General features: G+C 38.8%; 1 protein-coding gene across 1 annotated transcript in view; it reads right to left on the bottom strand.

Annotated features, from left to right (window-relative positions):
* The window catches only part of CA8 (carbonic anhydrase 8), a 96,279-nt gene that overhangs the window by 12,302 nt on the left and 57,681 nt on the right, over window positions 1-26,296 (bottom strand). The window contains exons 5-8 of the mRNA XM_008541078.2: window positions 25,472-25,534; window positions 22,018-22,066; window positions 20,515-20,627; window positions 8,932-9,101 (exon numbers count right to left, since the gene is read on the bottom strand). Coding sequence (XP_008539300.1) covers window positions 8,967-9,101; window positions 20,515-20,627; window positions 22,018-22,066; window positions 25,472-25,534 — 360 coding nt within the window. The 3' untranslated portion in view covers window positions 8,932-8,966. The remainder of the gene's footprint in view (window positions 1-8,931; window positions 9,102-20,514; window positions 20,628-22,017; window positions 22,067-25,471; window positions 25,535-26,296) is intronic.

The following is a 26,296-nucleotide window of genomic DNA, read 5'->3' as shown; positions in this document are numbered from 1 at the left end:
AAAAGGCATTATACAACAAGTTTAGATGAGATAACCTGGTCTCAGTGATTTTTTTTATGGAAAATAAATTCTTCAGGTTTAAAATCATGAAACTACTATATTTAAGGTATCAGAAAATATTAATGCTCAAAATACAAGCTGGCCCATGACAGCAAAATGTTCTCTTTTCTTCTTCCAAACACAATTTTGTTTAAATTCATGGGAGGAGAAAGAAACTAAATCATTCAGGAATTTTTATCCACAATAAATTATTAGCATTTCTAAAACACAAAAAGTTAAAGAAGACAGATTTGGAACCAGGGATTATTTTCCTTGTTCAATAATCTGGGGGAAAAAAGGCCTATACAGCATTGATATTTTTCATTCTTGGGTTAATAGCAATTTTTATATCTCATAATCAAAACATAATAACTAGGTTGAGCATCCTTGGCATTTTGGCATTTTCCTGAAATCATTTTGAAATCCTTTAGGAAATCCATTCCATTTTCAGGAAATTCTATATGCTACAGTAAATAGAAAACAGCTATATCCATTGAGCTTTCATTTCTCACCCTAATGCTGTGCAACATGTTAAATTATTAGAGTGAGGAGAGTCCAAGTTCTATTGACTGAAAATATGGCTTTGAGCTTTCCATTTATCCTGGAAGGATAATAGCTTTTACCTACTTGGTCATTCAGAGTCGACATTCCCCCTTTCCCCACAAAGCCCCCTCCCTTTCTATAATGCCTTATCATTTTCTAACCTAGAACTCTTTTAGGTTATAAAGGAAAACTGATATGAAATTGATGTTAGCTATAGCTTTCTTAAAGCTAAGAAGACAATATTATTAATTACAAAAGCATAGTGGGGAAGAGTTCAACACAGTCAAGGATGACTCCAAAAACCCAGAAAAAAAAACAAGCACAAGTTTGACAAAAAGATCATTCCGAGATGCTTGCTTCATAACCCCTCTTTTTCTTCTTCCCTTTGTTTTTTTTTCTGACCTATTTGGAGTATACCTATATTTTCACCTTTTAAGGGGAAAAAAGAAACTATTTAAAGAGCCTTGTGGCATTGGCTTTACAGAAAATAATTATAATTAATTACAGTTACTGTAAACATGTGTGCAGTTTAACAATATCTGAGTCACAGGGGAAAGACGCAAGTCTTTGAACAGACAGAATAACCTTTAAAAAAAAAAGGCTAATACTTAATGAAACAAATAGGCAAATAGTCATGTTGTCAGAAGGTTAGTACCAATAGTATGATGTCAAGAACGACAAGTAAACTGCACCTTTCACTTGGTCTTATTTCTTGTTTGCTGTTAAGATTTGGTTCTCCCACATCATATAGAAAATTCAATGGGTAAAGGATCATTTAATGTCAGTTTGCTCCCGGGAATCTGAACTAGCACCGCTGAACTAAAGAATTCCCAGCACCTGGGTGAGTGATATGCCAATTCTTCAAACAAGTACAAAACCATAGTTCATACTTTTAAGTGGTAATATAAAAAGGCACAGATTATTCATGGGAATAATACGTCTTGGTTATCAAAGCCCTCCAGATGTCTAGACATGTCATTCAAAAAAAAAAAAGTCACTTTAAGTCCAAAAACTAAAGTTATTTTATAAAACATAGCTAAAATAAATCTGAATTATTTTAAACATTTTTTAGAGAACTATCAGAAAAAAAATTTTTCTCCTTTTCGGTTCCAAGAGCTTAAATGAAACATTCATGCATTAAATTCAAAGTCAGACTGCCAAATCATTTCACTTTAATAAAAATTTGAATTACCTGCCTTAGGGCATTATTAAATATCAAATAAAAAGCACACATCCATAAGCCTGATTTCCCAATATAATTTTATGTAGAACTATGACTAGATTTGTATTACACATTTCAAGATAAAAGGATCAAAAATGTATTCATAAAAGGATGAAGTCAGAATTGGAGTTGCCTTTGAAAGAATTCCTGCACCATTCTTAGGAATTTTTGGAAAAATGACTCCCTTTAAGTAATTTCAGCAACCAAGATAAGGACACAAATCCATCCTCCTTTTCAAAACACCTAAATTGTAACCAATTTAAAACTTTGAAAAATTACATATTATCCTCCTAATGAATATGAAGTATCTGAAATAGATTTAATCTCATAAACAACATTTTAGTCTTTGTGTGTGTGTGTGAAAGAGAGGGATAAAACAGTGACAGTTATTCAGCTATTTAGAGAGAGGCAACTCTGATCTAGGACCAGATACGGATCAAAAATTCAAGGCAACAATCTTGTTTCATAAAAAGTGTCACTTACAGTTGCTGATATTCACAGAGAGTATACTAAACCTAGACTGGAGACATTCATAAATTCATGTTCACCAAACCTCATCGCACCTCATTGCCTGCCCCTCCTTCCTGGGTCACTGCTATAAGCCTACCCTTCCAGCCTCACTCTGCTCCAATCTCCCGTCTTCCCTGCTGCCCTCACCTCTCCTAGCTACTACCCAATTCTTCCTTAAATAATCAAAGTAAGTCATGGGAGCATCATGGTGGAGTGAGCTTTCCCCATAAACTCTCCCCTCTAAGATACAATGAAAAGGACATTCATATTAAAACAGAGGACACCCACACAACACAAAAGGCATCTGAGAGACCCACGCAGCCATACATCAGAAAGCAGAGGTGCTGGAGCTCCCTGCCCCAAGGAAATGGAATGATGTAAGAGAAAGCTTCTGGACAGCAACCCAGGGATTGCATGTGGCTCGAAGAGGAAATGGGGGAGGAGATTTTGGCCCTCTACAGGAACACCATCAATCTCTGAGGTCCCTCATAGCCCAGGGGAAAAGCCCCACACAGAAGTGACTAGCTATCACAGGGGTTTCTTCATCAAGCTAACACCCCAGGAGAGCAGATAGCAAGGGCAGAGCAAGAAGGCCCCAAGATCACACAGGAGAAAGGAAGTGTCCTTCCCCACCGTCCAGCACCCCAGTACAGCACCTGGGAGCTGTGGTACGGATCATAGCAGGCTCAGAACACACACCTCTTGACCCCCATCCAGTGTCAGCAGGTCAATTACAGAAGCAGCCATTAATTATTACCACAATGTGGAAGCACAAAGCCACACTGTCTAGCAGTATGAAAAAATATATTAAATCTCCAGATCAGAGGGAAAATTACGAGTACCCAAAACCAGTCCTGAAGGCACAGAAATCTATAATCTAAATGATAGAGAATTCAAAATAGCTATCATAAAAAAGTCAGTGAGTTACAAGAAAATGCAGATAGACAGTTCAATGAATTCAGGACCTACTTCACAAAAGAGATTGACACTATAAAGAAGAACCAATCAGAAATACTGGAGATGAAAGACAATGGATGAGATGAAGAACATGGATTCCCTGAACAATAGAGCTGATATTATGGAGGAACGAGTCAGTACTACTGAGGACAGAAATATAGAAATGCTTCAGATGGAAGAGGAGAGAGAATTAAGACTAAAAAAAAAATGGATAAGTTCTCCAAGAAATATCCAATTCAATTAGGAAATGCAACATAAGGATTATAGGCATTCTAGAAGGAGAAGAGAAGGAGAATGGAGCAGAAAGCTTGTTCAAAGAAATACATAGCAGAAAACTTCCCAAACCTGGGGAAGGAGATGGAAATGCAAGTGAAAGAGACAAACAGATCTCCTAACTATATCAGTGTAAAAAGACTTGCCGCAAGGCATACAGTAGTGAAGCTGGCAAAAGTCAATGACAAAGGAAAAATACTAAGGGCAACAAGGCAGAAGAAAATAACTTACATAGGAAACCCTATCAGGCTTTCAGTGGATTTCTCAGCAGAAACCTTACAGGCTAAGAGAGAGTGGAATGATATATTCACATCTTTGAAGAACAAAAAACTCACAGCCAAGGATACTCTATCTGGCAAAAATATCCTTCAGATACGATGGAGAAATAAAAACTTTCCCAGATAGACAAAACCTAACGGAGTTCATCGCCACAAGATGCCCCCCTACAAGAAATCCTCAAGAAGGCCCCCATACGTGAAAAAGAAAGAAGAAAAAGATTAAAAAGCCCTGAGTAAGGAGATAAATAGGTAGACAAAATCAGAAAATTGTAGCTGTCCATCAGAATAGGTTAGCAAATATTCAAGTATAACATTAAAGATAAAGAGAAGGAAAAAAACAAAAGTAAACATAATCTTGTCATTTTAACCACAAACTCATGACACAAGATGGAGTAAGATGTGACAAAAACAACTTAGGAGGGGAAAAGGAAAGGATTGGATCAGCTTAGTCTAAAGAAATAGGAGGTTATCAGAAAATGGGCTATCTATCTCATCTATGAGATTTTTCATACAAACTTCATAGTCACCACTAAACAAAAAAGTAGAACAGAGGCACAAATAATAAATAAGGAGAAAACTAAGAAAACCAGCATAGAAAACTACCTAACCAAACTGGTAGTCTGAAATACACGGGACAAGAAACAAAGGAAATGCAGGAGAACTGAAAACAAGTGATAAAATGGCAGCATTAATTAATTAAAAAATTAATTAAAAAACTAATTAATTAATATGGCCCTCACATATCAATAATCACTCTAAATGTAAATGGACTGAGTTCTCCAATAAAAAGACACAGAGTGATGGGATAGATTAAAAAACAAGACCCAAAAATATGCTCCCTCAAGGAAACACATCTCAGCTCCAATGACAAACACAGGCTCAGAGTAAAGGGATGGAAGACAATACTCCAAGCTAATGGTAAACAAAAGAAAGCAGACGTTGCCATACTTATATAAGACAAAGTAGACCCCAAGATAAAACAGGTAAATAGAGGCAAAGAGGAGCAATATATGATGGTAAAAGGGACACTCCACCAAGAAAACATAACACATAAATATATATGCACCCAACGCAGGAGCACCAAAGTATATAAAGCAACTATTAACAAACCTAAAAGGAGACATTAACAACAACACAATAATAGTAGGGGACCTCAACACTCCACCCATATTAGTGGATAGATCATGTAGACAGAAAGTCAACAAGGAAACAGTGGAACTAAATGAAAAACTAGACCGGATGGACTTAATAGATATATATAGAATACTCCATCCAAAAACAGTAGAATACACATTCTTCTCAAGTGTGCATGGAACATTCTCATGGATAGACCATACACTGGGAAATAAGGCAAACCTCAATAAATTTAAGAGGACTGAAATAATAACAAGCACTTTTTCTGACCATAATGCTATGAAACTAGAAATTAACTACAAGACAAAAGGTGAGAAAGGGACAAAGATATGGAGACTAAATAACATTACTGAGCAACTAATGGATCATTGAAGAAATTAAAGGAGAAATCAAAAAATACCTGGAGACAAATGAAAATGAAAACATACCATACTAACTCACAAGGGATGCAGCAAAAGCAGTCCTAAGAGGGAAATTCATCACAATACAGACTGACCTCAACAAATAAGAAAAATCCCAAATAAGCAATCTCAAATTACACCTAACAGAATTAGAAAAAGAACAAACAAAACTCAAAGTCAACAGAAGGAGGCAAATAATTAAAAACAGAGCAGAAATAAATGCAATTGAGACAAAAAAAGACAGCAGAAAGATCAATGAAACAAAGAGCTAGTTCTTTGAGCAAATAAACAAAATTGACAAACCCTTAGCCAGACTCACAGAGATAAAAGGAGAGAAATCTCAAATAAATAAGAGTAACTCATGGAAACGCTAAATCTATAAACCACCACCTCCATCTTCATTCCTATTACAGCACAGAAAGTGTCCATTCTCTTAACAAAAGCCATTCTCCACATCTGCTTAGGATTTCATCCCCTTTCAACCTCTCAGAGATTTCATTGCTAGGATTAGTCCCACTGAGAAACAGCATCTTCAGCCTCTCCCATGTACTGGCTCATGCCCCCCAGCATACAGAAAAGTTTTTGTATTTCTTTCATTTAAAAAAAGTCTCCCTCATTCCCATCCCATCTCTGTTGGGATTTCTGCTCAGATTTCTGCTCCCCTACCAGCTCAGACTATCAAGACCTGCCATCACATGGTATCTCTACCTCCTCCTTTCACACTCATCTTCAGCCTGCTGCAACCTAACAAGCATCCCTCATTGTCATGCCACCCTGGCTGACAGTGCTGGGACACTCTCTGATCTCTGCAACGTAGTGGTTAAGAAAAAGGGCTCTGCCAGTCAGGCTCCCTGGGTCCAATTTCCAGCTCTGCTGCTCAACGACTGCACTACTTTGGGCAAGTGACCTAACTTCTCTGTGCTTCAATTAACTCTTCTATAAAGTCTCATATAAGATCTTGTGAACACTTAATGAGGTAATCTCTATGTGGCATTAGAACATTACATATATACACATATTATATTTTATTTATATATTATATATATTACATATATTATAATATATATATATACACACACAAAATCTGTATGCCAATAACTCCCATCTTCAGTTCACACCTCTTTTCTGATCCCCACTCCTGAAATTCCAGCTACCTTCATGATGGGTCCACTATTGTGATTGACAGGCATTTCTCTTTCAAATTGCTCCCAGTCAACTCTTTATCTTTCCATCCCAAACAGAGCCTCTTCCAGCTTTCCTTCTGTCACTCAATGGCACTCTATCCACAGTTTCTAAAGCCCCAAACCCCAGAAGTTATCTTTGATATTTCCATCTTCCTCCACCCTCATCCACTTGATCAGTAGATACCACTTTCAATGTCTATTTCACATACATTAACTTCTCTCCATCTCCACTACTATTCTAGTATCTGAGCCTCCATATCTTTCACCTTGGCATACTGGCAGACTTCCAAAATATCTTTCTACTCCTGCCCTAGCCCACTGTAACCCTATCCATTCATTCTCCAGCCACTGTGATCTATTAAAAACATTCATGCGATCAGGCCACTCCCCTGAGTCGAAGTCTTACAGGTTCTCAATGCATCAACAACAAAATAAAGATGCCTTAACATGGCTGACAAGGCCCCTAAAATATGGGCCCTGCCTAACTCTCCCCTTTGATTTCTACACCCAAGACTCATAGGGCCTTCTTTCAGGCACCTCAGTGCATCAAATTCTTACCTCCTCCACAGGGAGTAGCCCCGCAGGGCCTTTGAAGAAGAAATTTCCTCGATCTGAAATCTCCTTCAGTACATTTCTTTGTTCTTCTCATTCATGGAACTTATTACAATTTGTATATCTTTGAAGTATTTCTTTTTCCATTATCAGGCTCCCTACCTCAGACTCTAAGTTTTAGGAATACAGAGACCACATCTGTTCTCACCTCTGGTATATTCAGAACCAATCACAAAGTAGGCGCTCAATAATAATTTTTGATTAAATATTATTTTAATTTTTTAGCTCATCCATGATAAGGCCTAGCTTGAAGCACTCTTGGATTTTCTCCACTGTTACCATATATGAATTACTGGAAGCTTCCACTCATTCCTACCAAAGTCAAGTTAGAAGAAGGGGGAGATGAGCCATGCTGGCTAACTTAGACACTGAGAACAAATGAGAAACATGGCCGGCTGATCCAGGACATGTGTAGTTCTAAGAGACTTCTAATTTGTCTAAAGACATTCAAGACACACAGTGTTACGTGTCATGATCGAGTCAAAGAAAATAAATGTTTTAACCCTTAAGAAGCTTGAAATTAATGGAGAAAATAAATACACAAACAGCAAACGGACAAAAGAACGTGAAATGAGAGGTACGATCGAAGGAAGAAGCAGAGAGCTCATGCTGAGAGCAGTATTTGAGCTGGGCTTGTAGGGCAGCTAGGATTTTAAGAAGCAAAAGGAAGGGCAGGAAGGGCTATGTGAGCAAAGCACGTTCACAGAAGAAAACAGATAGTTTGGCTGGAGTCCTGGGTATGTACAGTATAGTAATAATGGAGAGGCAGGAAAAACGGATTTGGAAACATGGACTAAATGGTCACCTTTAAAAATTCCCATGTCAACTGTCCAGCTCATGAGACTGTGAGCAGCTGGAGGCCAGAGGCTTCTGCTCATCTGTGACTCTCCAGCCCACTGGACCACTCACACAGTATGTGAGTACGTACTCACAAGGGTCCATCAAACAGTCAGAGCTCTGTCCTGCTCACCTAGGAAGCTGTTCCAACAGCTGCCTTCCTCTACGGGAAGCCTTGTTGGCCAGTGATGTGCACCGACCTATGTAGGCGCTCTTAAGCAATTTGCAAGGTAAAGAAATAACCCAGTGTACAGTCATTTACGTATATTTTATCTTCTCCACATTTGTGACACATTATTCGGTTAGCTCCTTAAGGGTAAGGAATACATAGACTGAATTCAATATATTGAAATGTATAGGTTATGTTTCAATCAATAAAGAAATATACCATATTCAGATAATTAATAAGGGCTTCTTGATCTATCAAATAAAAGCACTTCCATAGGACAAGCATTTTCATTCATGCCAGATCTGCCCTCACCTACCCCGATAAACAAGACCATCAAAACTGCATGAGACAGCGAGGGTCAGCTCTGGGGCTCCCATACTCCTCTAACCCTGTCGTTTACGTTCCTCAGTCATCAGGTGGTGATTGCTGCAGCTTCAAGGGTGCAACACAGTAAAGTACTAAAGAGGAACTGGCATACCACTGTTTCTCTGCCTCAGGGTGACTTTCCTTATGAAAGCCAATATTAAAGCAAAACTTGGAATTAAAGGCTGCTGTGGTAGGAAAATATAAGGATTGTAGATCTTTTCAACACTACATGAAATTTTTGAAAACCATGTCACTTGTAATTAATGGCGCTTGAGAATGTGTCACAAATTTTATCAAAATAAAGTAGACTCATACTGCTAAATTATCAGTATCGCCAGGAAAGTAACTTTGGCATGACAGGTTTACATAACTATGTGCCCATTTTCCTTACTTAATCTGCACATACCCAGACAAAGATGGACTTGTTCCTATTCTCTTTGGCTACTGAAATGCAGCTCTAATGACTCTGTCACTAAGTGGCTGAGTGGGTCTAAAATTGTCCCCAAGAATCCCATCGCAGCCTTCCACAAGTTCTGCCCCCTTAACGTGTGTCCTCAGCCTTCGAAATTCTTCAATCTGAAAATAAAAGCAGAGCAAAATAGATTAGTCATTTACCAGACATTAACAAAACTGGAGTTTCATAAATGACTTAAAACATGCATAAATTACAACTAAAAGAGAAAATTAAAATTAAATTTCCAAAAACAGAAAAACAGACTTAATTCTTCCAGACCAGAGACATTAGACAAGATAAGATCCCTGCAAGAGAAAGGAAGACAGAAGAAGTAGAGAAGTCAAGGTATCTAGACAACCCCACTACCCATAGAAACCTGCTGGATTTGTTAACGCAAAAATGGTATACACCGCTCTCAAAAAGCTTTTATGCCTGTCTGTAACATAAAAAGACAGAATGAACAAATGAATGGGTTCTTAAATGCTTCCCAAATATATCTTTAATTAATGAATTCTGACATCACTGTATTATAACACTGACTAGCTGTTAGACTTATTAGATGGAGGTTTTCTTCATCAAAAGATTCTCTTTGCTGCCCATCTAGCCCTTTGGAGGGCACAGGTCCAAAGAATACCTCTAATTTTCCAAAAGTTTAAGCCCAAGTTCTCTTAGCAATATCGATTTCCAAGTTCATTTCCCTTTCTCAGCTGTCCTCTCCAGGCCCGGTGGCTTCCCATTATGTGAGAAGAGGCTCCCATAGTCCCGAGGGATCTTTCCCAACAGCCGCACTGCAGTTTCTCTGACTTGCCAGGTCTGCATCTCCTAAGAACCCAGAGTCTTCCAGACACGACCCTCTGAGAAGTATTTAAGCAACGAGCAAACATATGATGAACATTCGTCAGACTCATTCCCCATCTATTAGTTGATCTGCCTACGGGGCTCCTCATCTGTTATTTCATCTAAATGCCACATAGTCACATGACACAGACATTCTTCATTCCTTGCAAAAAAGGAGAAACTGAGGCTACAGAAGTTAAGAAAATTTCTAAATTAGCTAGGTCTGACAATTCCAAGTCTACCTGCTCTTTTCCCAGCTCCACAGCCGCCTCTTCAGAACTTCTAGTCAACTCAGTATAACCCAGATCCTGCATATGTCTCAGAATGTTGAGCAAATGTGATCTGAGCAGCATCAATGCACCAAAAAGTTCATCATCTGTGTATCATATGGTTATGTCTACAAAGATTCGTCATACAGCACAGCCACAGAGCTCTGCCATTCATAAAGTGAAAGGAAATACAAGAGGGCAACTAATTCAGGGTTCTAACAAAAGTCTACAAACCCCTAGAGACTTTAGGGGGGTGCATGAAACCCCTGAATGATACACAAAATTTTACATGTGCATTTTCCTAAGAAGAGGTTCTCTGACTCCAAAAGAGTTGGATCTCACAAGGGTCCAATTCAATCCACTCGTACACATGTCGGGAAAAAGTTGGGGGAAAACCAAACGGCCTGTTAGATTAGAACCCTGGTTAGAAATCTGACTTCTAATGTTTCATTTTTCCATGTCTCCAAGTCATGTTTGATTTCCCTAAATGTGATAAGTCTGACTCAACTGGCATTGTCCTATTTTTTTAATAATAACTACAGGCTGTATTTACATAGAAGTGTCAGTCGGATAAACAATTAGCTGTTTAATCTACCCAATGGTTTTTCACTAGACCTTCTTAAGGTCTTAGAGTGGGAATATGGGTACCATGTACTGCTTGCCACATCCGGAAAATTTCTAGAGCCAAGGCTGCATGAGAATTCCCTGTAATTATCTGTGGAATGTATTTTTACTCAGTTCTCCCTAAGCTTGGAGTGGAAAGGAAGTTGGTCAGTCAGAGGATCCCGTGCTTTTTCAAAAAGGAGAATATGAAGGTGAAGGCAGTGGGCTCAGCATCAAAAGGCCAGTTCTCATCCTGGCTCTGCCAGCTAAGCCCCAAATGACCATATTACTTCACCTCTTTAGCCTCAGCTTCCACATGTGTACGTGGAAATGAAATAACAGCATTCACAAGGATGGTATAAGAAGTAAACAAGGGAATATAAGAAAATCCTCCAGGATAGTTCCAAGCACGTAGAGAGTATTCAATCAATACTAGCACAACTTCTTTTGAAGTCCAACCTTTAGCATTTTGAGATAAATATTTAGCTATGATTTTATATGCAAAAAAATAGACTGGAAATAATAAACCAATTGACTGAGAAAATAGAAAGTCATCTCTCTTTATAGTCACTTTACATGTCTGTAATAGCTGCAACTAGAATCTATAAATCATGGACAGGGGACTGATGAGCAATGTGGACTAGAAACTTTACTGCCTAAACATCTTGTAAGAAATATTCCATTTTTTTACTGACTTTGAAGCTTATTTTAAAGCTAGGTTAATTTTGCATTTACATATTCTGAACTGAAGATAAATCTTTTAAGCCTCAGGCCTCAGCCTCAAGCACATTCTGTGAAAACAGCTTCTCCTAGAAGAGAGATGTGAATGAACTGCCAGCCAGTCTCAAATCTCCACATTCTTGGAGAGAACTATTTCACAAGAAATGTTTTTCTCTGATCATAGCAACACTTTGACGACTTCAAACATCAACAGAGATCGAGGGAAAAACACGTCTTTCTGAAATGCCAATTTTTCTGCAATAACCACCCCTCAAAACCCTTTAGTTACTTCAAATGGTTTCAAGTGCACACTGCATTATCCCACACTGAAAGGAGAGAGAGTGAGAATGAGCAGAATGATATTGCAGGATAAAAGTCTTCAACAAATTCAAATGTCAGGGCAGTACGGAGACTATGATTATCACACATACCAGGACGTATGATTTCGTCAAGTTTTAATGCTACTCTGCTTAAGCACAGAATTTGTTTTTAACCAACTTAAGAGAGAGATAGGACAGAGATCCAACACTTGAGAGACACACTCTCGTCTTCTGAAGGTAGCAGAGTTGAAGAGCCACTGTTCTCCGAACCCAGGTTGCACTCCAATTGATTTAAGACATTTATTCCAACCTTCACTGACTCATGAACCAGGTCATTCACTCCAAGTTCAGCTTTAAAACTGCTTTCTTTACGAGTGCATTTAAAGGGCTAATTTGCGGGGTTTGATGTTTGGCACCAATTAATTTTAGGAGTTCCCAGGTTCCTATGCACATCCTCTAACAGACTTATTTTGACTTACATTTCGTGAGTCATCGTGTTAAAAGAGAAAACACACAAAAATTGTTGTTCTTATTTTATCATTAGGCAACGACAATACATGAATTGGAGTAATATAATTCCTTATAGTAGCAATCAAATAAAAGAGTCAAAAACAAACGGTTCTTATACAGCCCACATATATGTATATATAGTGAGATTACATATATCTATCCATCTGTCTATCTCCACCTTTCATGTAATGCAGTCTTCTTGGTTTTGTTTCATTTTCTTCTACCTCATTATCTAACTTTCTTCCTAAAATCATTGCTCACTCTTACTGACCTATTAATCAGCTCTCATTCTGTCACTGACTCCTTAATCTAATCTTTCTAATTTTTTGAGGAAGAGCTTAGAGAAGACAACATCATTTCCTCGGTAACACTGATGTAAACCTTCCTTATTCCAATCCCCAGCCCTGGTTTTGGCCACTGTCTTCCCATCACCACTCTAGGATGGTCACTGATGAGCCACACATATTGAAACTTACTCAAGAATTACAGATTGGAGTTCATGACCCCAGGGAAAGTGCTACCGTGGAAGACACTGAGGAAATACATCCAAAATTTCCCACAAGAGCCTAAAAATGACACATTTTAAGAAAGGAAAGAGGGAGTCTCCAGGAGAGAGAGAAGATCCTAGAGATTCACTGTCTAATAGAGTAGCCACCAGCCCCACGTGGCCACTGAGCATTTGAAATGTGGCTAGTCTGAACTGAGATGTGTGGTATTACAGGATACACACCGAAAGTCAGACCTAGTATGAAAATAAGAACGTAAAAAATCTCATCAATGATGTTGTATGTTGATTACCTGTCAAAATGTTGTTTTTCGATATATTGTGTTAAAATATACTACTTGAACTAATTTCACCTTTTATTTTGACTTTTTTACTGTGGCTACTAGAAAACGTAATCTTACATATTTGGCTCTCATTGTGTTTCCTCTGGATAGGGCTGGTGTAGTGCTGCCCTTCAGAAACTTAGCATTCTGGTGTTAGAGTGCTGACCTAAGTTATACATGGAGGTAAACGCAGGTAGCTAAGAAACAGTGTGCTTCGGGAAGAAGTTCCTGCCCCAGACCCACTGAGTCAGCAACTCTGGGGTGGGCCCCAGCAATCTGTGTTTTAACAAACCCTCCAGGGGATTGTGTTGCACACTGAAGTTTGAGAATCACAGATACAGAAGAAAATTTACAACAAACATTCCAAATCACTTAAGATCATTTTCAAACATGACCATCCTGTGGCCTTGCAACAACCTGCTCATTAGGGTTAAAAGCTCCTCGAATTCCACAGGGAGCATGAAGACAAGAAAAGCCTGCTGCTGAGTCCTTGGATGTCGTCAGACCCACTCGGCTGCCCAGGACCAGATCTGCTCCTAGATCCCACAGGCCGAGCACACACGGTGCCCTAACTCGGGCTGTCAGGGCTTTGCAATCCAGAGGACAGATGGGATGGGGAAGGATGAAAAGGAGGCAAAACTGAGAAGAAAAGAAAACTAAAAATGGTTTTCCAAGTTCCAGCAGACACATATCCACAGAGGGAAAAACAAACACATTCATATTCCTTTGTTTCACTGATGTTACTTGAAGTTGAAAGAGACAGGAAAAAACAAACATAGACACATCTAATTTGAGAAAGTAGGTAAGTTAAGAAATAGAAAAAGATACGTAAGGGAAAAAGGCAGAAAAAGAAGGGAGGAAAAAGCAGGAAAAGGAGCGTAAAACAATGATTAATCATTTCTCTGTGTGTGTGTGTTGTGTGCACACATATTTGTACATATGCCATTATATCAAAATGCCACATTTTATCAATTTGGAGTATTTTTCATATTTTAATGTCTCTGTGAAATCAAAATGTGTCTTACAATTTCTGTTGTCAGATTTGATGAAATTTGGTATTTTTATTCTGCTGTTGGAATCTCAATTCCACACAAAACAATATAGCTGAAAAAAGGTTTTTTTACTTCGGCTTTCCAATGCTTAGACCATTGTTTATCTTAAAGTAATTTAATGGTTATAGATGCTTAAAAAAAAGAAAATTACAATCATTCAAATCCATTTAATTGTGTCTATGTTTTTCCCCTAGCATATGGTATGCTAACCAGGAATAATACGAAAAATTCAACTAAGGAAGGGCTTCCAGTTCTATATTCTAGAATCCTTAGTACTCAGGAAGATGTAAGTGTTCCATGACAGGCTTAACCATCAAAACTATGCTTCAGCAGAAGCTGACTCTTCCTTGAATGGAGTTGATGTGAATTTCCTAGGAAAGCATTATGATTTAGAGCTTTTTCTTTAATGTTGCTATTGCAGACATGATTATCCTGTGGCAGATGATATATTTCAAGATCCCAATTGTTTCCATAAAAATACCCAGCAGTTTAATTATATATGTTAATCCTATGATATGAGGAAACGTTTTTTTCAGTACAAAGTTTTATATTTCTCAACATAATCAGCTGTGTAGAGACTCCACCTGCCACTCACTATTCCTTTTGTTACTTTATATGTAAATCCTCCCAACCTTTCTCTCTTCTTCTTTAAGTGCAATGATACAAGGCTTCTCGATTTTTCCTGGTCTAGATTCTAGAATTACGTCCTCGCCCTTTGCTTTCTCTCATTTTTACTGCCTTCTCTGGACTTTTTTAAATTTTTACTCTACTTTGAAATTATATGAGCAGTAACAGTGAAACTTTACAAGGACAGATTGATTTATACTCTTCTAAGACTATAATTTTTTTCAGAATCACTCTAAATTGCATTTTAATATATATGCAAGTGTGTATGTGTACATTTTAACATTGCTGCTCTCAGAACAAATGCTGTAATGAGTTTTGCTCTAAGAACACCTAAATCTTCTTTCTTGAAAACCTACGGCTAATTGGAAAGTCATCTATGTTCAAGAGCAGTTGAGATTATTCCTTCTAATACACATTCCTTTGGCTTTGGCTTCCCATTAGGAAGATACAGCTTATTTCTCCATTACCAAGGAGCATGAATTAGTGAGTTAGGGTTAAACTTTGCCATGGCCTTACTCGGAGGACAGTACAAAGCAAGGTTCCCTTTGAAACCAGTAAGACCCAAAGATATAATGATCTTCCCTGGATCTTTGCTTAACATACCGGTCAACATGGTAGTAAAACCTTATAGCTCCATTTACAGAACATTCACAATACAGTTCAACATTAACATTCCCAATGCCATGCTAGCAAGGGAATCCTTAATGGAATTCTAAGCGGAATTGAGAATATTCCTTGTTGTGGTTTAATAAGATTAATCCTACCTGACTTTCAATAAATAGAAATTTTGTGGTTAGAGAAAAATGTTGCTTTTCACTGAAAGGTTTAATCTATTTTTAGAAATTTACCCCTAAACAAAGATCACGGGGTACTGAACAACTGAACAAATGAGACTACAGACCCTCAGCTTCCTCTACTTCATCTCTAAGTCTGAGACTTCTTGTGGCTAAATCCAATTAATACTTTTTAGTCCTTAATTTAATGACTGTGCATAATCTGATGCTTTTCATCTCTCTACTCCCTCTTTCTTGAAGACCACACCTCCCTTGGCTTCCAGACAGCAATCACATCAACCTCCTGACTTTTCCCACTTCTTAAATCACTTCCCGGGGACAAGTCTTTCAATGCATGCCCATTATCAGCTGCCACTCCCCAGTTCTCTGCATCACTTCTTTTCTCTCCCTGAAGGATCTCTTCTTCTAAACTTAAGGCTTCAATCACCACCTGTATATTGTTAGCCTTTCCTGGATGTCTCAAAGGCATTTCAAACTCTCAATATTTACAACCATAAACTCATAATATTCTCATGAAGCCTTCTCTTCCTTCTTTATTCCCTATATGGTGAAGAGCCACATCTTATACTCACCCAAGTCACCAGTCACCCAAGCCAAAATTCAGGGAGCAATGTGTGGGTCCTTCCTCCCTGAAATCCTGCCTATGTCATCAGTCACCAAATTCTACTCATGCTACTTCTCTGTTATTTCTAAAATCAGTCCCTCCCTTTCATCTCACTTTTTTTCAACTCACAATCTTAACTCAGATCTACATCTTCATACTGTAGCTACAGAGACATTTCTCAAATTCAAACTTGGCCATGTCTCTCTCTTTCTCACAACGTTCCAGGGGTTCCTTGCTGCCTTCAGGAGAAAGTCCACTCTCCACAGTACGAAATCAAAGCTCTTTGATGAAGGTGGGTCCCTCTCCAATCTCAGCTCATGCCACTGGCCTTTTACACTAACAGTGTGCATCCACAAAGACACTGTGCTCTTGCCTCCACGCCTCTGCTTCTTCCCCTGTTGGCAGTACCCCCTAACACCCATGCCACACCGCACTACGTGGCCCAGGGAACGTCTATAAGATGGCTAAATCTCATCCAGACACTTTTCCTATGTGAAACCACAAGGCCATATTCATGTCATACTATGGCACTGTTCACATGAAATTATTGTTTTTTAAATGTGAACATATTTGCCTTTCCTCCCACATGGTGAATTCCTTGAGGATAGAACCTTGTCTTATTGGCCCTCTACTTTCAGTGACTACGACAGTGACTGGCACATAGAAAATGTCAAATAATTACCAAATAAATCAATAAATGCATGAATTAATGAATAAATTATCCACATCAGTCTCAAAGGAGCAATTCCACATGTTAACATCTCTCTGTAACAAGGATAAAGGGAGACAGGAGTATGACATATATTACCTTATTATATCAGTAAATTGCTTGTATTAATAGAGTCACAGACACGTAAAGGCCAATGAATACACCCCCAGTATCACAACATACTGTATATTAAGCCTCAGTGCTTTGAAACTTAGTCATCTAAGATTTTATGCTACCTGCAGCAAGAATAAGGCAGAATCTATCACAGTCCTAGAGTCACACTAAAGGAAAAGAAATGAAGAGGGATGTTTGATCTTTTAGAGATATTTCATCCACAGAACAATAGCAGCTGTACCACCCCAGCTCAGGACAGCTCAGGTTGCAGTCTCTCACGGTCTGACCTGGACAGGCAGCCAACAGCAAGCATGGCCTTCACATACCTGCCCACTGATCCCAGAACTTCTTCCCTGCTTCAGAAATACAGTGTCAGTGGGAGAAGTGACTTGGAGTCACAGATGGCAAAAGGAGGATACTAAGTCCCACGGGATCCTACTAGCTTAGAAGGGTTTTCTTATAAAGGAAAGGTTACCCTCGGGAGAATGTCCCAGAAAACTGTCTCTTTCCGTCTTCTCTACTCTACTTTTTTGGTCCATTTCTTTTCTTGGGCATCTGTCTGTGTCATTCAGCTCCTTCTTTTATGTCAATGATCCCTAACTCTGTACGCCTGGGCCTCAGCCTCTGACAGTGTTGTTTTTTGCTTCTAACTCTTTGAAAGAAATCAAACTCCTCCAACCGGGGACATAAAACATATGGATGAAAAGGTAGAAACCTTCTCTAATACTATTGAGATTTTCCTCACAAAGTCTCATTCAGAAACAGAGTCTCAAAAAATTGTAACACCAAAAAGGGCAGGAGTTGAAAGGGGCTAGTGGTTAAGCACCCAGCACTGAAATGACACAGAACTGAGCTCGATCCCTAATCTACCCTTGCTACCTGTGTGACCTAGACAAAGATTTCTTAATCCCTACCAGCCTCAGTCTCTTCATCTAAAAACCAGGAATGATAACGGCAGTCACTATATCACGAGACTGAGTGTTCTACTCTCCAGCTCCTTCCACCATGCCTACAAAGCTTTTGTCTCCCAAGACTTAATTAAAAAATAAACAAATAAAACACTTTGCTATTCTCTAACTCTTGTCCCTAAATCCCTCATTGCCTTTCCCATAAAATTTCTTGAAAGATAGCCTATGGTCTGTATTTATGCTTGGTCCCATTCTCCTTTCAGCTCAACGTTCTATGAACTTCTTACTTCAGCTAACAATGACTTAATTGGCAATTACAGTCCTTGTTCATGCCCCTTGCTCACAATGATGAGACAAATCTGAAAAGAAATGAAAGCTTTCTCCATGGTAGGCGCCTCAAGACAAACTGGGTGGATGGGCTAGAGTGTTTACTTGGAGCAACCAGAAGCAGTATAATGGAAGGGATGATAGAGGAATGCACTGGAGAAGGGGAGCCAAAGATCAGTGACAGACGAGAAGTACTAATACCAGGATCAAGCAGTGGACACACATGGCCAAGGAAAACAAGAGTGAAGGGTGTGGACCCAGCAGTGGCATCTGGGCCCATTTTCATAAGGTACACTTATTTGCCACCTGGGTGGGCAGCACTCATCCTACTTAAATTCTGTGTGGCATCTGTCACTATAGTTCCCTCCTCCACATTTTGGAAATACTCTCTTCTGTCCTGAATCCCAGGACATCACTCCCTCTTGGCTCTCCTCAAGCCCCTTGGGCAAATCTTCTTAGTTCTCTGCCTGGTGCCATCTCCTCTACCTGCAATGAGCGTCTACACTCAGCTGGGCTCTCTTGTCTCCTCTCAGCTTGGGCTTATGTGATCATCAAATCCATTTCTGCCTCTTCTTCTTGGACAGGAAGCTAGAATACAGTTCCCAGCCGCCCCTGCAGTCAGGCGTGGCCACATGACTGAGTTCTAGCCAACAGAAAGCAAGCATAAGTGATGTTCACCATCTCTAGGACTGGCCATTAAAAACTCTCCCTTGAGATCCTGCACACTCTTCCCCTTCTTGCTGGCTACATGCCCACACCTAGGACAATCTTGGAAGGGAGGCACTGAAGATGGCAGAATGTCTTTCTACCTGGTCCCCTGAATGACTGCACAGAGAAACGCCCTCACTGTGAATCAGAAACACATGTTGGAGTTTATGTGAGTAAGAAATAAATTTCTACTGTGACAAATCACTGAAATTTTGAGGTTTATCTGTTACAGCGGCTACCATCTTTGTTGTTAAATCCCAAATCTGTATATCATTAGTCCAAACCTGTATTCTTAACACTAGACTCAAATTTCTAATTTCTTCCCTCTTCTTTACCAGACTAACTCCTAACACTTTTCAAGAATGATTCCTTGGACCTGCCAGTTTGGCTTGGGTTTCTTTCCTCTGCGTTTCCGCAGTGCCTTACTTATTACAGTTAACGTAACTGTCTGTATAATCATCTGCCAACTCTATGGTGAACTTTTTGAGGGGAAAGACAGTGTTTTAATCTCTGTATACTCTGTGACCAGTTGGAATGCAGGAATAGTTTGTAAGAACAAATAGACTAATGAACAAATAAAGCAATTAGGATTTGTCATATTAAAAACATGAAGGCCCAAAGCTGATGTGATCAAAGTTTATAAAATAATGAAAGGGTGGAGAAGCTGAATGGGAAACTTTTAAAATTAATCCTCAGAAAAAGAGAAAGAAGAAGAAATGGCTAAAGGTTGAAAGAGGGATTTTAAAGATTTGAGGAAAAACAAAAGACGGCTTTACTGAGTAGCTAGTAAACCTGAACTTCTTATAAAATGATGGGAGATATGATAAAACTTTGTACAACGTCACGAAAGGAACCTTGGTTTATCTAGAGTATTGCCCAAGCCTTTGGAGTTGATCGCAAAGAGAAAATACAGGCTTCCGGAACACATTCCTTAGGTCCCTGGAGGAGAGGAGACATTTAAAGCCCCTCTTTCATAATAATATCAAAATCATTGTTTAAATACATTACAGTGATGTTGCCTCATGTTCCACCAGCTAATATCCCAGTGACAATTCACCACGGTGCCCCCACCCTCTGTGCATTAGCACTTAAAGCATCTAAGCTGAGCCCAAGGTGGGAGGCAGGTGACCAAAAGTGGGACTAGAGAACAATCCAGAACTTTCCAGGGCATTCTTTCTCGCTCCTTCACCCCTCTGCATACAGAATTTCCCTGTGCAAGCCAAGGAAGAACTATTACAAAGCCCAGGTGTGACTTACAGAAGTAACCAGCATTCTCACTCTACTTCCACAACTTTTCCCCTCTCCGTGCCTGGGAAAATCCACACAAAGGAATGACTAGACTAATCAAAAGTTTGACTATTTCAGTGACTTCTATTTACTCTATGAAAACTGACTTTTAAAATACAGATCATAAACGATAGCTGGGTCTTGTTCATCCTTGACCTTTCAATTGCTTTCACTGGTCGAGACATTTACCTTTCATCTGCAAAGACGTGACTGATCTAAAGGGAGCTGAAACATAAAACAGACACTTCCCTTTTACAGAAACAATATTTAACCTTTAACTCAGAATTTCATTCTGAAAGATTGAAAGTATGCACTCACCTGTAGCTGGGATATAGTTAAAGGGTATCGGAATAATATCCAAGTAACACCTTCACTGCAAGGCGGAATAGTAAGAGAGCCTTCGTACACCCAATAATCACGCAGCAGGGGGTCTGTGCAACCACGTGGCCACGTCACGGAAAGGCAAGTTAGTTAATAAGAATTTTGAAGATCCGACAATAATTTTCAAAATTATAAATTGTCCAAACAACACTGCTTAGACTGATGTCATTTTTAAACTAGAACCTCACATGTGTATCCTTAAACTAATCATCATGGAGAAAATAACCAATGAAAAACATGATAAATTCTTTTTCTATTATTAATAGTGATTTCTATCAATGGATTACATATATTATACATACCCGAATATGGCTAAATAAATTTTAGATATTTAAACTTGATATATATGTATATCAAGTTTAGTCACTCTAGGAGATGTGTACCCATGGTTTTCTTTTTACTTTATTGGAGGATTTACCTGATTGATTATTCCTAATATTTACTGAATGCTTACTACGTATGAGGCACTATTCTAAGTATTTTACCTTAACTCACTCAATTCCCAAAACAAATCAATGAGACAGGTACTATTATCAGCCCCATTTTTCAGATGGGGAAATTGAATTACAGGGGGTTACGTAATTTGCCTAAGGTCATTCAGCTAACAACAGGCAGAGCCGAGATTTGAACCAAAGCAGTCTGGCTTCACAGTCTGTGTTTTTAATCATTCTGTTCTAGCTACCTCTACTACATTGCTTTTCAACAGAAAAATATTAAAATCTTATTATGATAGGACAAAAGAAAACATTCCTATGAAATCTTTTAGCTCTGCACTAGAGGAACTCATGATTGAATATGATACGTAAATATTCATCATATGGCAAAAACTGGTTTGTTGGAGAGCAATGAAATGTAGAAAGTAGAAGATTCAATGCATCAACCTATTCGCTTTTGTTTGAAACACTAAGAAATTTCACATAATTTAGGCAGAGAAAAGTGAAGACCCAAATTCTGTACAAAACAACCTGAAATAACTACAGACTATATTCTGAGTAATTTATACACAATTCTTACCTTTTGGGGCATACTTAAATATGTAGAATAATAGCTAAATAACAGTACCATTGCAAAGAGATAAGTTACCTTATAAAATTAGATATACTCACTCTAGAGATTAATAAGAACTTCACTCATCAATCTGAGAAGCACATCAAGGTTATGTTATTATGCTACTGCTGGACATAGAGGTAGCAATTTTTACAAATGAAAATCCAAAGAAAACTCTTCATGGATTAATGGAACTAGTGGCAAAGTATTTATTATTGTAAAAGGTTTACTCCCATGTTTAGAGCAATTTGAAACTGGTACCTACTACAGAGAAGATAAATTGTAAAGAAACTTTAACAACTAATAATATATAGTTATCTACACTCTGACGGACACAACACAGTCATATCAACCCAGTTAAAATTGACCTTATGCAATCAGATGAATACTTACCTGGTAATAAAGTGTTAGGATTAAAGCAGGGTATGGTTTTGGACTTCCCCTGAAACAGAAAAAAATTTACCCCAAGTTACTGTAAAATTTAGAAATTTTAGAATAAAAACTTTATTAGCACTAAAAATCCAAGTTGAAGTCTTGTCTGAAAGGCATCAATGGACCCCAAAGATTTGTGGGTATCTCATTCTGTCTTCTCACTGGAGCAACAGTGTCTGGTTCCAACAAGATACTCCTGCTCTGTGTCTACGGCTATTTTCTTTGCTACTGCAGTTCAATTTTCCCTGTAATTCCTGGTGTGAAAGTTACAACTGTCCATCTAGTGTCTGTTTGTCCCACGTCAGCTACTTTTCCTGCTCCTAGCGCTCCATCCCAGAGATTGGGCCTTGAGGTAAAACACCTGAACGCTGGCTCGGAATTCTTTTGAAAGGGCTTTCCTCCAGTTGCACTGACCTCAGCTCCTAACTTGCTTGGCATTACCACCAGGCTCCCAAAATTCTGTTTGGTCCCACTTGGATATGGTAACTCAGCTCTGGGATTGACTCTGGATGGTCTCCTCCAGAGAGAGAGAAAGGATGTTCGGATGAAAACATTTAATTTCAATCAACTTCTATCAAAGCTAGATTTAAATTTCAATAAAATATTTGTGCCATTATTCAACAATTCACGTTTATGATCACTATTTTAAGTAGTGCCATTTAAATTACTCTGGCTTTAGAGGAAAACAGACCCAGCATGGCAGTGGGATGTCTCTTATAAGATTTCTAACACAGACATAATGGAGAGAGTTAATGCATAATCTCGAAGTTTCTTTCTTACTTTTAGGGACTATTTGACACACTAAAGAATCCAGCTTTCTTGTCTCCAACCTTCCTCCTGCATTTCAGAATGGCTGATGTCTTATTAGCTGAAGAAATAAAGAAAAATTTCTCGACCCATTTCTATTGGACAAATGTCAGTCAAAATGTGTGCTGGATCCCTTTCTACCAGCTTCTTTGACTAGCCTGTGCTTTCCCTTGGTAGCTGGATTCATTCTGAGCCTGCTCAAGACATCTCCAATAGAGGTTCTTGCCTGGTTCAAGGTGCCCTGGGCTTGTGCTAGTGTAGAGCTAATCAGACTTCCTTCCCAGATTGGTTTTAGAATTGGCCTTGGGTCTTTGGGTCCCTGTGCTGCATCTCCAGTAGCCATACAAGATCAAACTACTCCCCCACCAAGACCACTCAGATTCAACTGACTCAGTGTGAGCATAAAAGGCTTATACTGTTAAGACCTGAAACCATAAAACTCCTAGAAGAAAATATAGGCAGTACACTCTTTGACATTGGTCTTAGAAGGATCTTTTTGAATACCATGTTTACTAGGACAAGGGAAACAAAAGACAAAATAAACTAATGGGACTTCATCAGACTAAAGAGCTTCTGCAAAGCAAGGAAACTAGGATCAAAATGAAAAGACAACCCAGCAACTGGGAGAAAATATTTGCAAATCATACATCCGACAAGGGGTTAATCTCCATAATATATAAAGAATTCATACAACTGAACAACAAAAAAACAAATAACCTGATCAAAAATTGGGCAGAGGATACGAACAGACATTTTTCCATTGGACAGATGGCCAACAGGCACATGAAAAGATGTTCAACATCATTAATGATCAGGGAAACGCAAATCAAAACTACACTAAGATACCACTTTACACCCATTAGAATGGCGATAAAAACCAAGACAAAAAAAAAAAAAAAATGTTGGAGACGCTGTGGAGAAAAGGGAACACTCATATACTGCTGGTGGGAATGCAAACTGGTGCAGCCACTGTGGAAAACAGTATGGCGATTTCTCAAGAAATGAAAAATAGAAATACCACATGACCCAGTTATCCCACTACTGAGTATTTATCCAAAGAACTTGAAATCAATAATTCAAAGAGATTTATGCACCGCTATGTTCATTGCAGCATTATTATTCATAATAGCCAAGATGGGAAAGCAACCCAAGGGCCCACTGACTGATGACTGGATAAAGAAGACATGGTAAATATATATATACACACAACGGAATACTACTCAGCTATTAAAAAAATACAAAATCGGGGCTGGCCCGTGGCTGAGTGGTTGGGTTCGCGCGCTCCGCTGCAGGTGGCCCAGTGTTTCGTTGGTTTGAGTCCTGGGCGCGGACATGGCACTGCTCATCGGGCCATGCTGGGGTGGCGTCCTGCATGCCACAACTAGAGGGACCCACAGCAGAGAATATACAACTATGTACCAGGGGGGCTTTGGGGAGAAAAAGGAAAAAGTAAAATCTTTGAAAAAAAAAAAAATCATCCCATTCACAACAACATGGAGGACCTTGAGGATATGATATTAAGAAAAATAATCCAGACAGAGAAAGACAAACACCGCATGATTTCACTCATATGTGGAAGATAAAGAAACACACAGACAAAGAGAATAGTTTAGTGGTTACCACAAGGGAAGGGGGTTGGGAGGCGAGCATAGGGGTAAAGGGGCACATATATATAGTAATGGGCAAATAATCACATACAACTGAAATTTCACAATGTTATAAACTATTATGACCTCAATTTAAAAAAAAGGTGTATATTGTATGTAACAGAATTTGGCTTCCCATCAATACTGGGCCAAATCACTACAAGGTCAGAGCAAGCTAAACCACCTTATCTTGAATATATTACCTTATGGCTTATGTGCACTGTCTTTTTTTGTTTTACGTAAATACTGTCAAGTATGGTTGCCACAATTTTTGTTTCATTTACACAATTTTCCTATAACTAATGCGTGGAAAGGGTTAACTCAGCAGGCCTGGGTTGCTCAAATCCTGCACATTCCAAAATAAGGCCTGTCTTCAAGAATGGTCCTTGGCTGGCTCCTGGTAAATAGCCCCTGAGTCCTTGAACCACACTAGATTTATGGTGAACACTTGCGTTTGTATGCCTAAGGCCTTGTGCCATACTGTGCAAGTTCAACCAGATAAAATTTATCCTGACAATGTGACTGATAGTGAATGCCTGGTGTTGCTCAGGGTGAGGGTGGGAGGGCTGGAAGCAGAGTAGCTGAGGTCACTCACACAGGCACTGCATGCTTACATAACTGACCCCTAATAAAACCCCTGGACACCAAGGCTCAAGTGAGCTTCCCTGGTTGGCAACCCCTTGCACATGCTGTGACATGCTGCTGGGAGAATTAGGTGCATCTCCATGGGACTCTGCTTGGACGGGACACCTGGAAGCTCATGCCTGGTTTCTCCTGGACTTTGCCTCATGCATCTTTTCACTGTGCTGATTTTTGACCTGTATCCTTCTACTGTAATAAACCACAACCATGAGAAGAATGGCTTTTCTGTGAGTCCTTTTAGTGAATCACCAAGCCTGAGGGTGGTCTTGGGGAGCTCTTATACAACCAGTAATTTTATTTTCTCTTAAGTAACGACTTACCTTATACTGAATATCCTGGAGGATTTCAGTCACAGCCTTCAGGCCTGCATGCTCTTTTCCTATCTGAAATATGTAAAGCATGATCCATAACCACAAAATTGTTAAATGCTTAGCTTTTACTCAAAATAACTAAGAGAAGCAAGGCTCAAGTCCACCTGAATGCCTTTCTTGGGGAGTAATTAAATGACCTTTTTATTAATAACCAGGTCAACATCTACTTAACGCAATGAAAGTTGTAACAGAAGCTAGTAAATAAAGGATTAGATATGCTCTTGGACATTTCCAAGAATCCATTCTAAATTCATCTTGCTGTGTACAGGTATCACCCACTGTGCTCTATATATCAAATGATATAATACTGCAATGTAAACATTTCAAGGATATTTCTGAATTAAAATTACTCATCACCTGCCCAAACTCTCCTCTCTTTACCTTTGGCATTTCTAGATCACTGTTATAAAGATTTTATCAATGTTGAAAAAATTTTAGTAACTCAGAAAAGTGAGCATGTAATTTCATGTTAACATCACCAAAATCAGGAAATTCCTTGATTGCCACTGGACACAATTCTATAATCACCTTTTCATTAAGTAAATCACAATAAGCTGTTCATAGCTTTGTATTTTAAAACATTATATATCATTACATATTTTTAGTGTATAAAATGCTCCAAAGAATTTGAGACTTTAAAAAAGTCTGATATTAAGTATTCTTGACTTTAAAAATTATTAATACAATCTGATTTCCACTTTTCAACCAAGTTTCGACAGTCCATGATAATGGAGGACAGTAATAGAGAGAATTTATAACCTCAGACAAACAATC

Source organism: Equus przewalskii, chromosome 8 (genome assembly GCF_037783145.1).
Source record: "Equus przewalskii isolate Varuska chromosome 8, EquPr2, whole genome shotgun sequence".
Taxonomy (NCBI): domain Eukaryota; kingdom Metazoa; phylum Chordata; class Mammalia; order Perissodactyla; family Equidae; genus Equus; species Equus przewalskii.
Note: the sequence above shows the minus strand (reverse complement) of the source record. Positions and strands in the feature narration are given on the sequence as shown.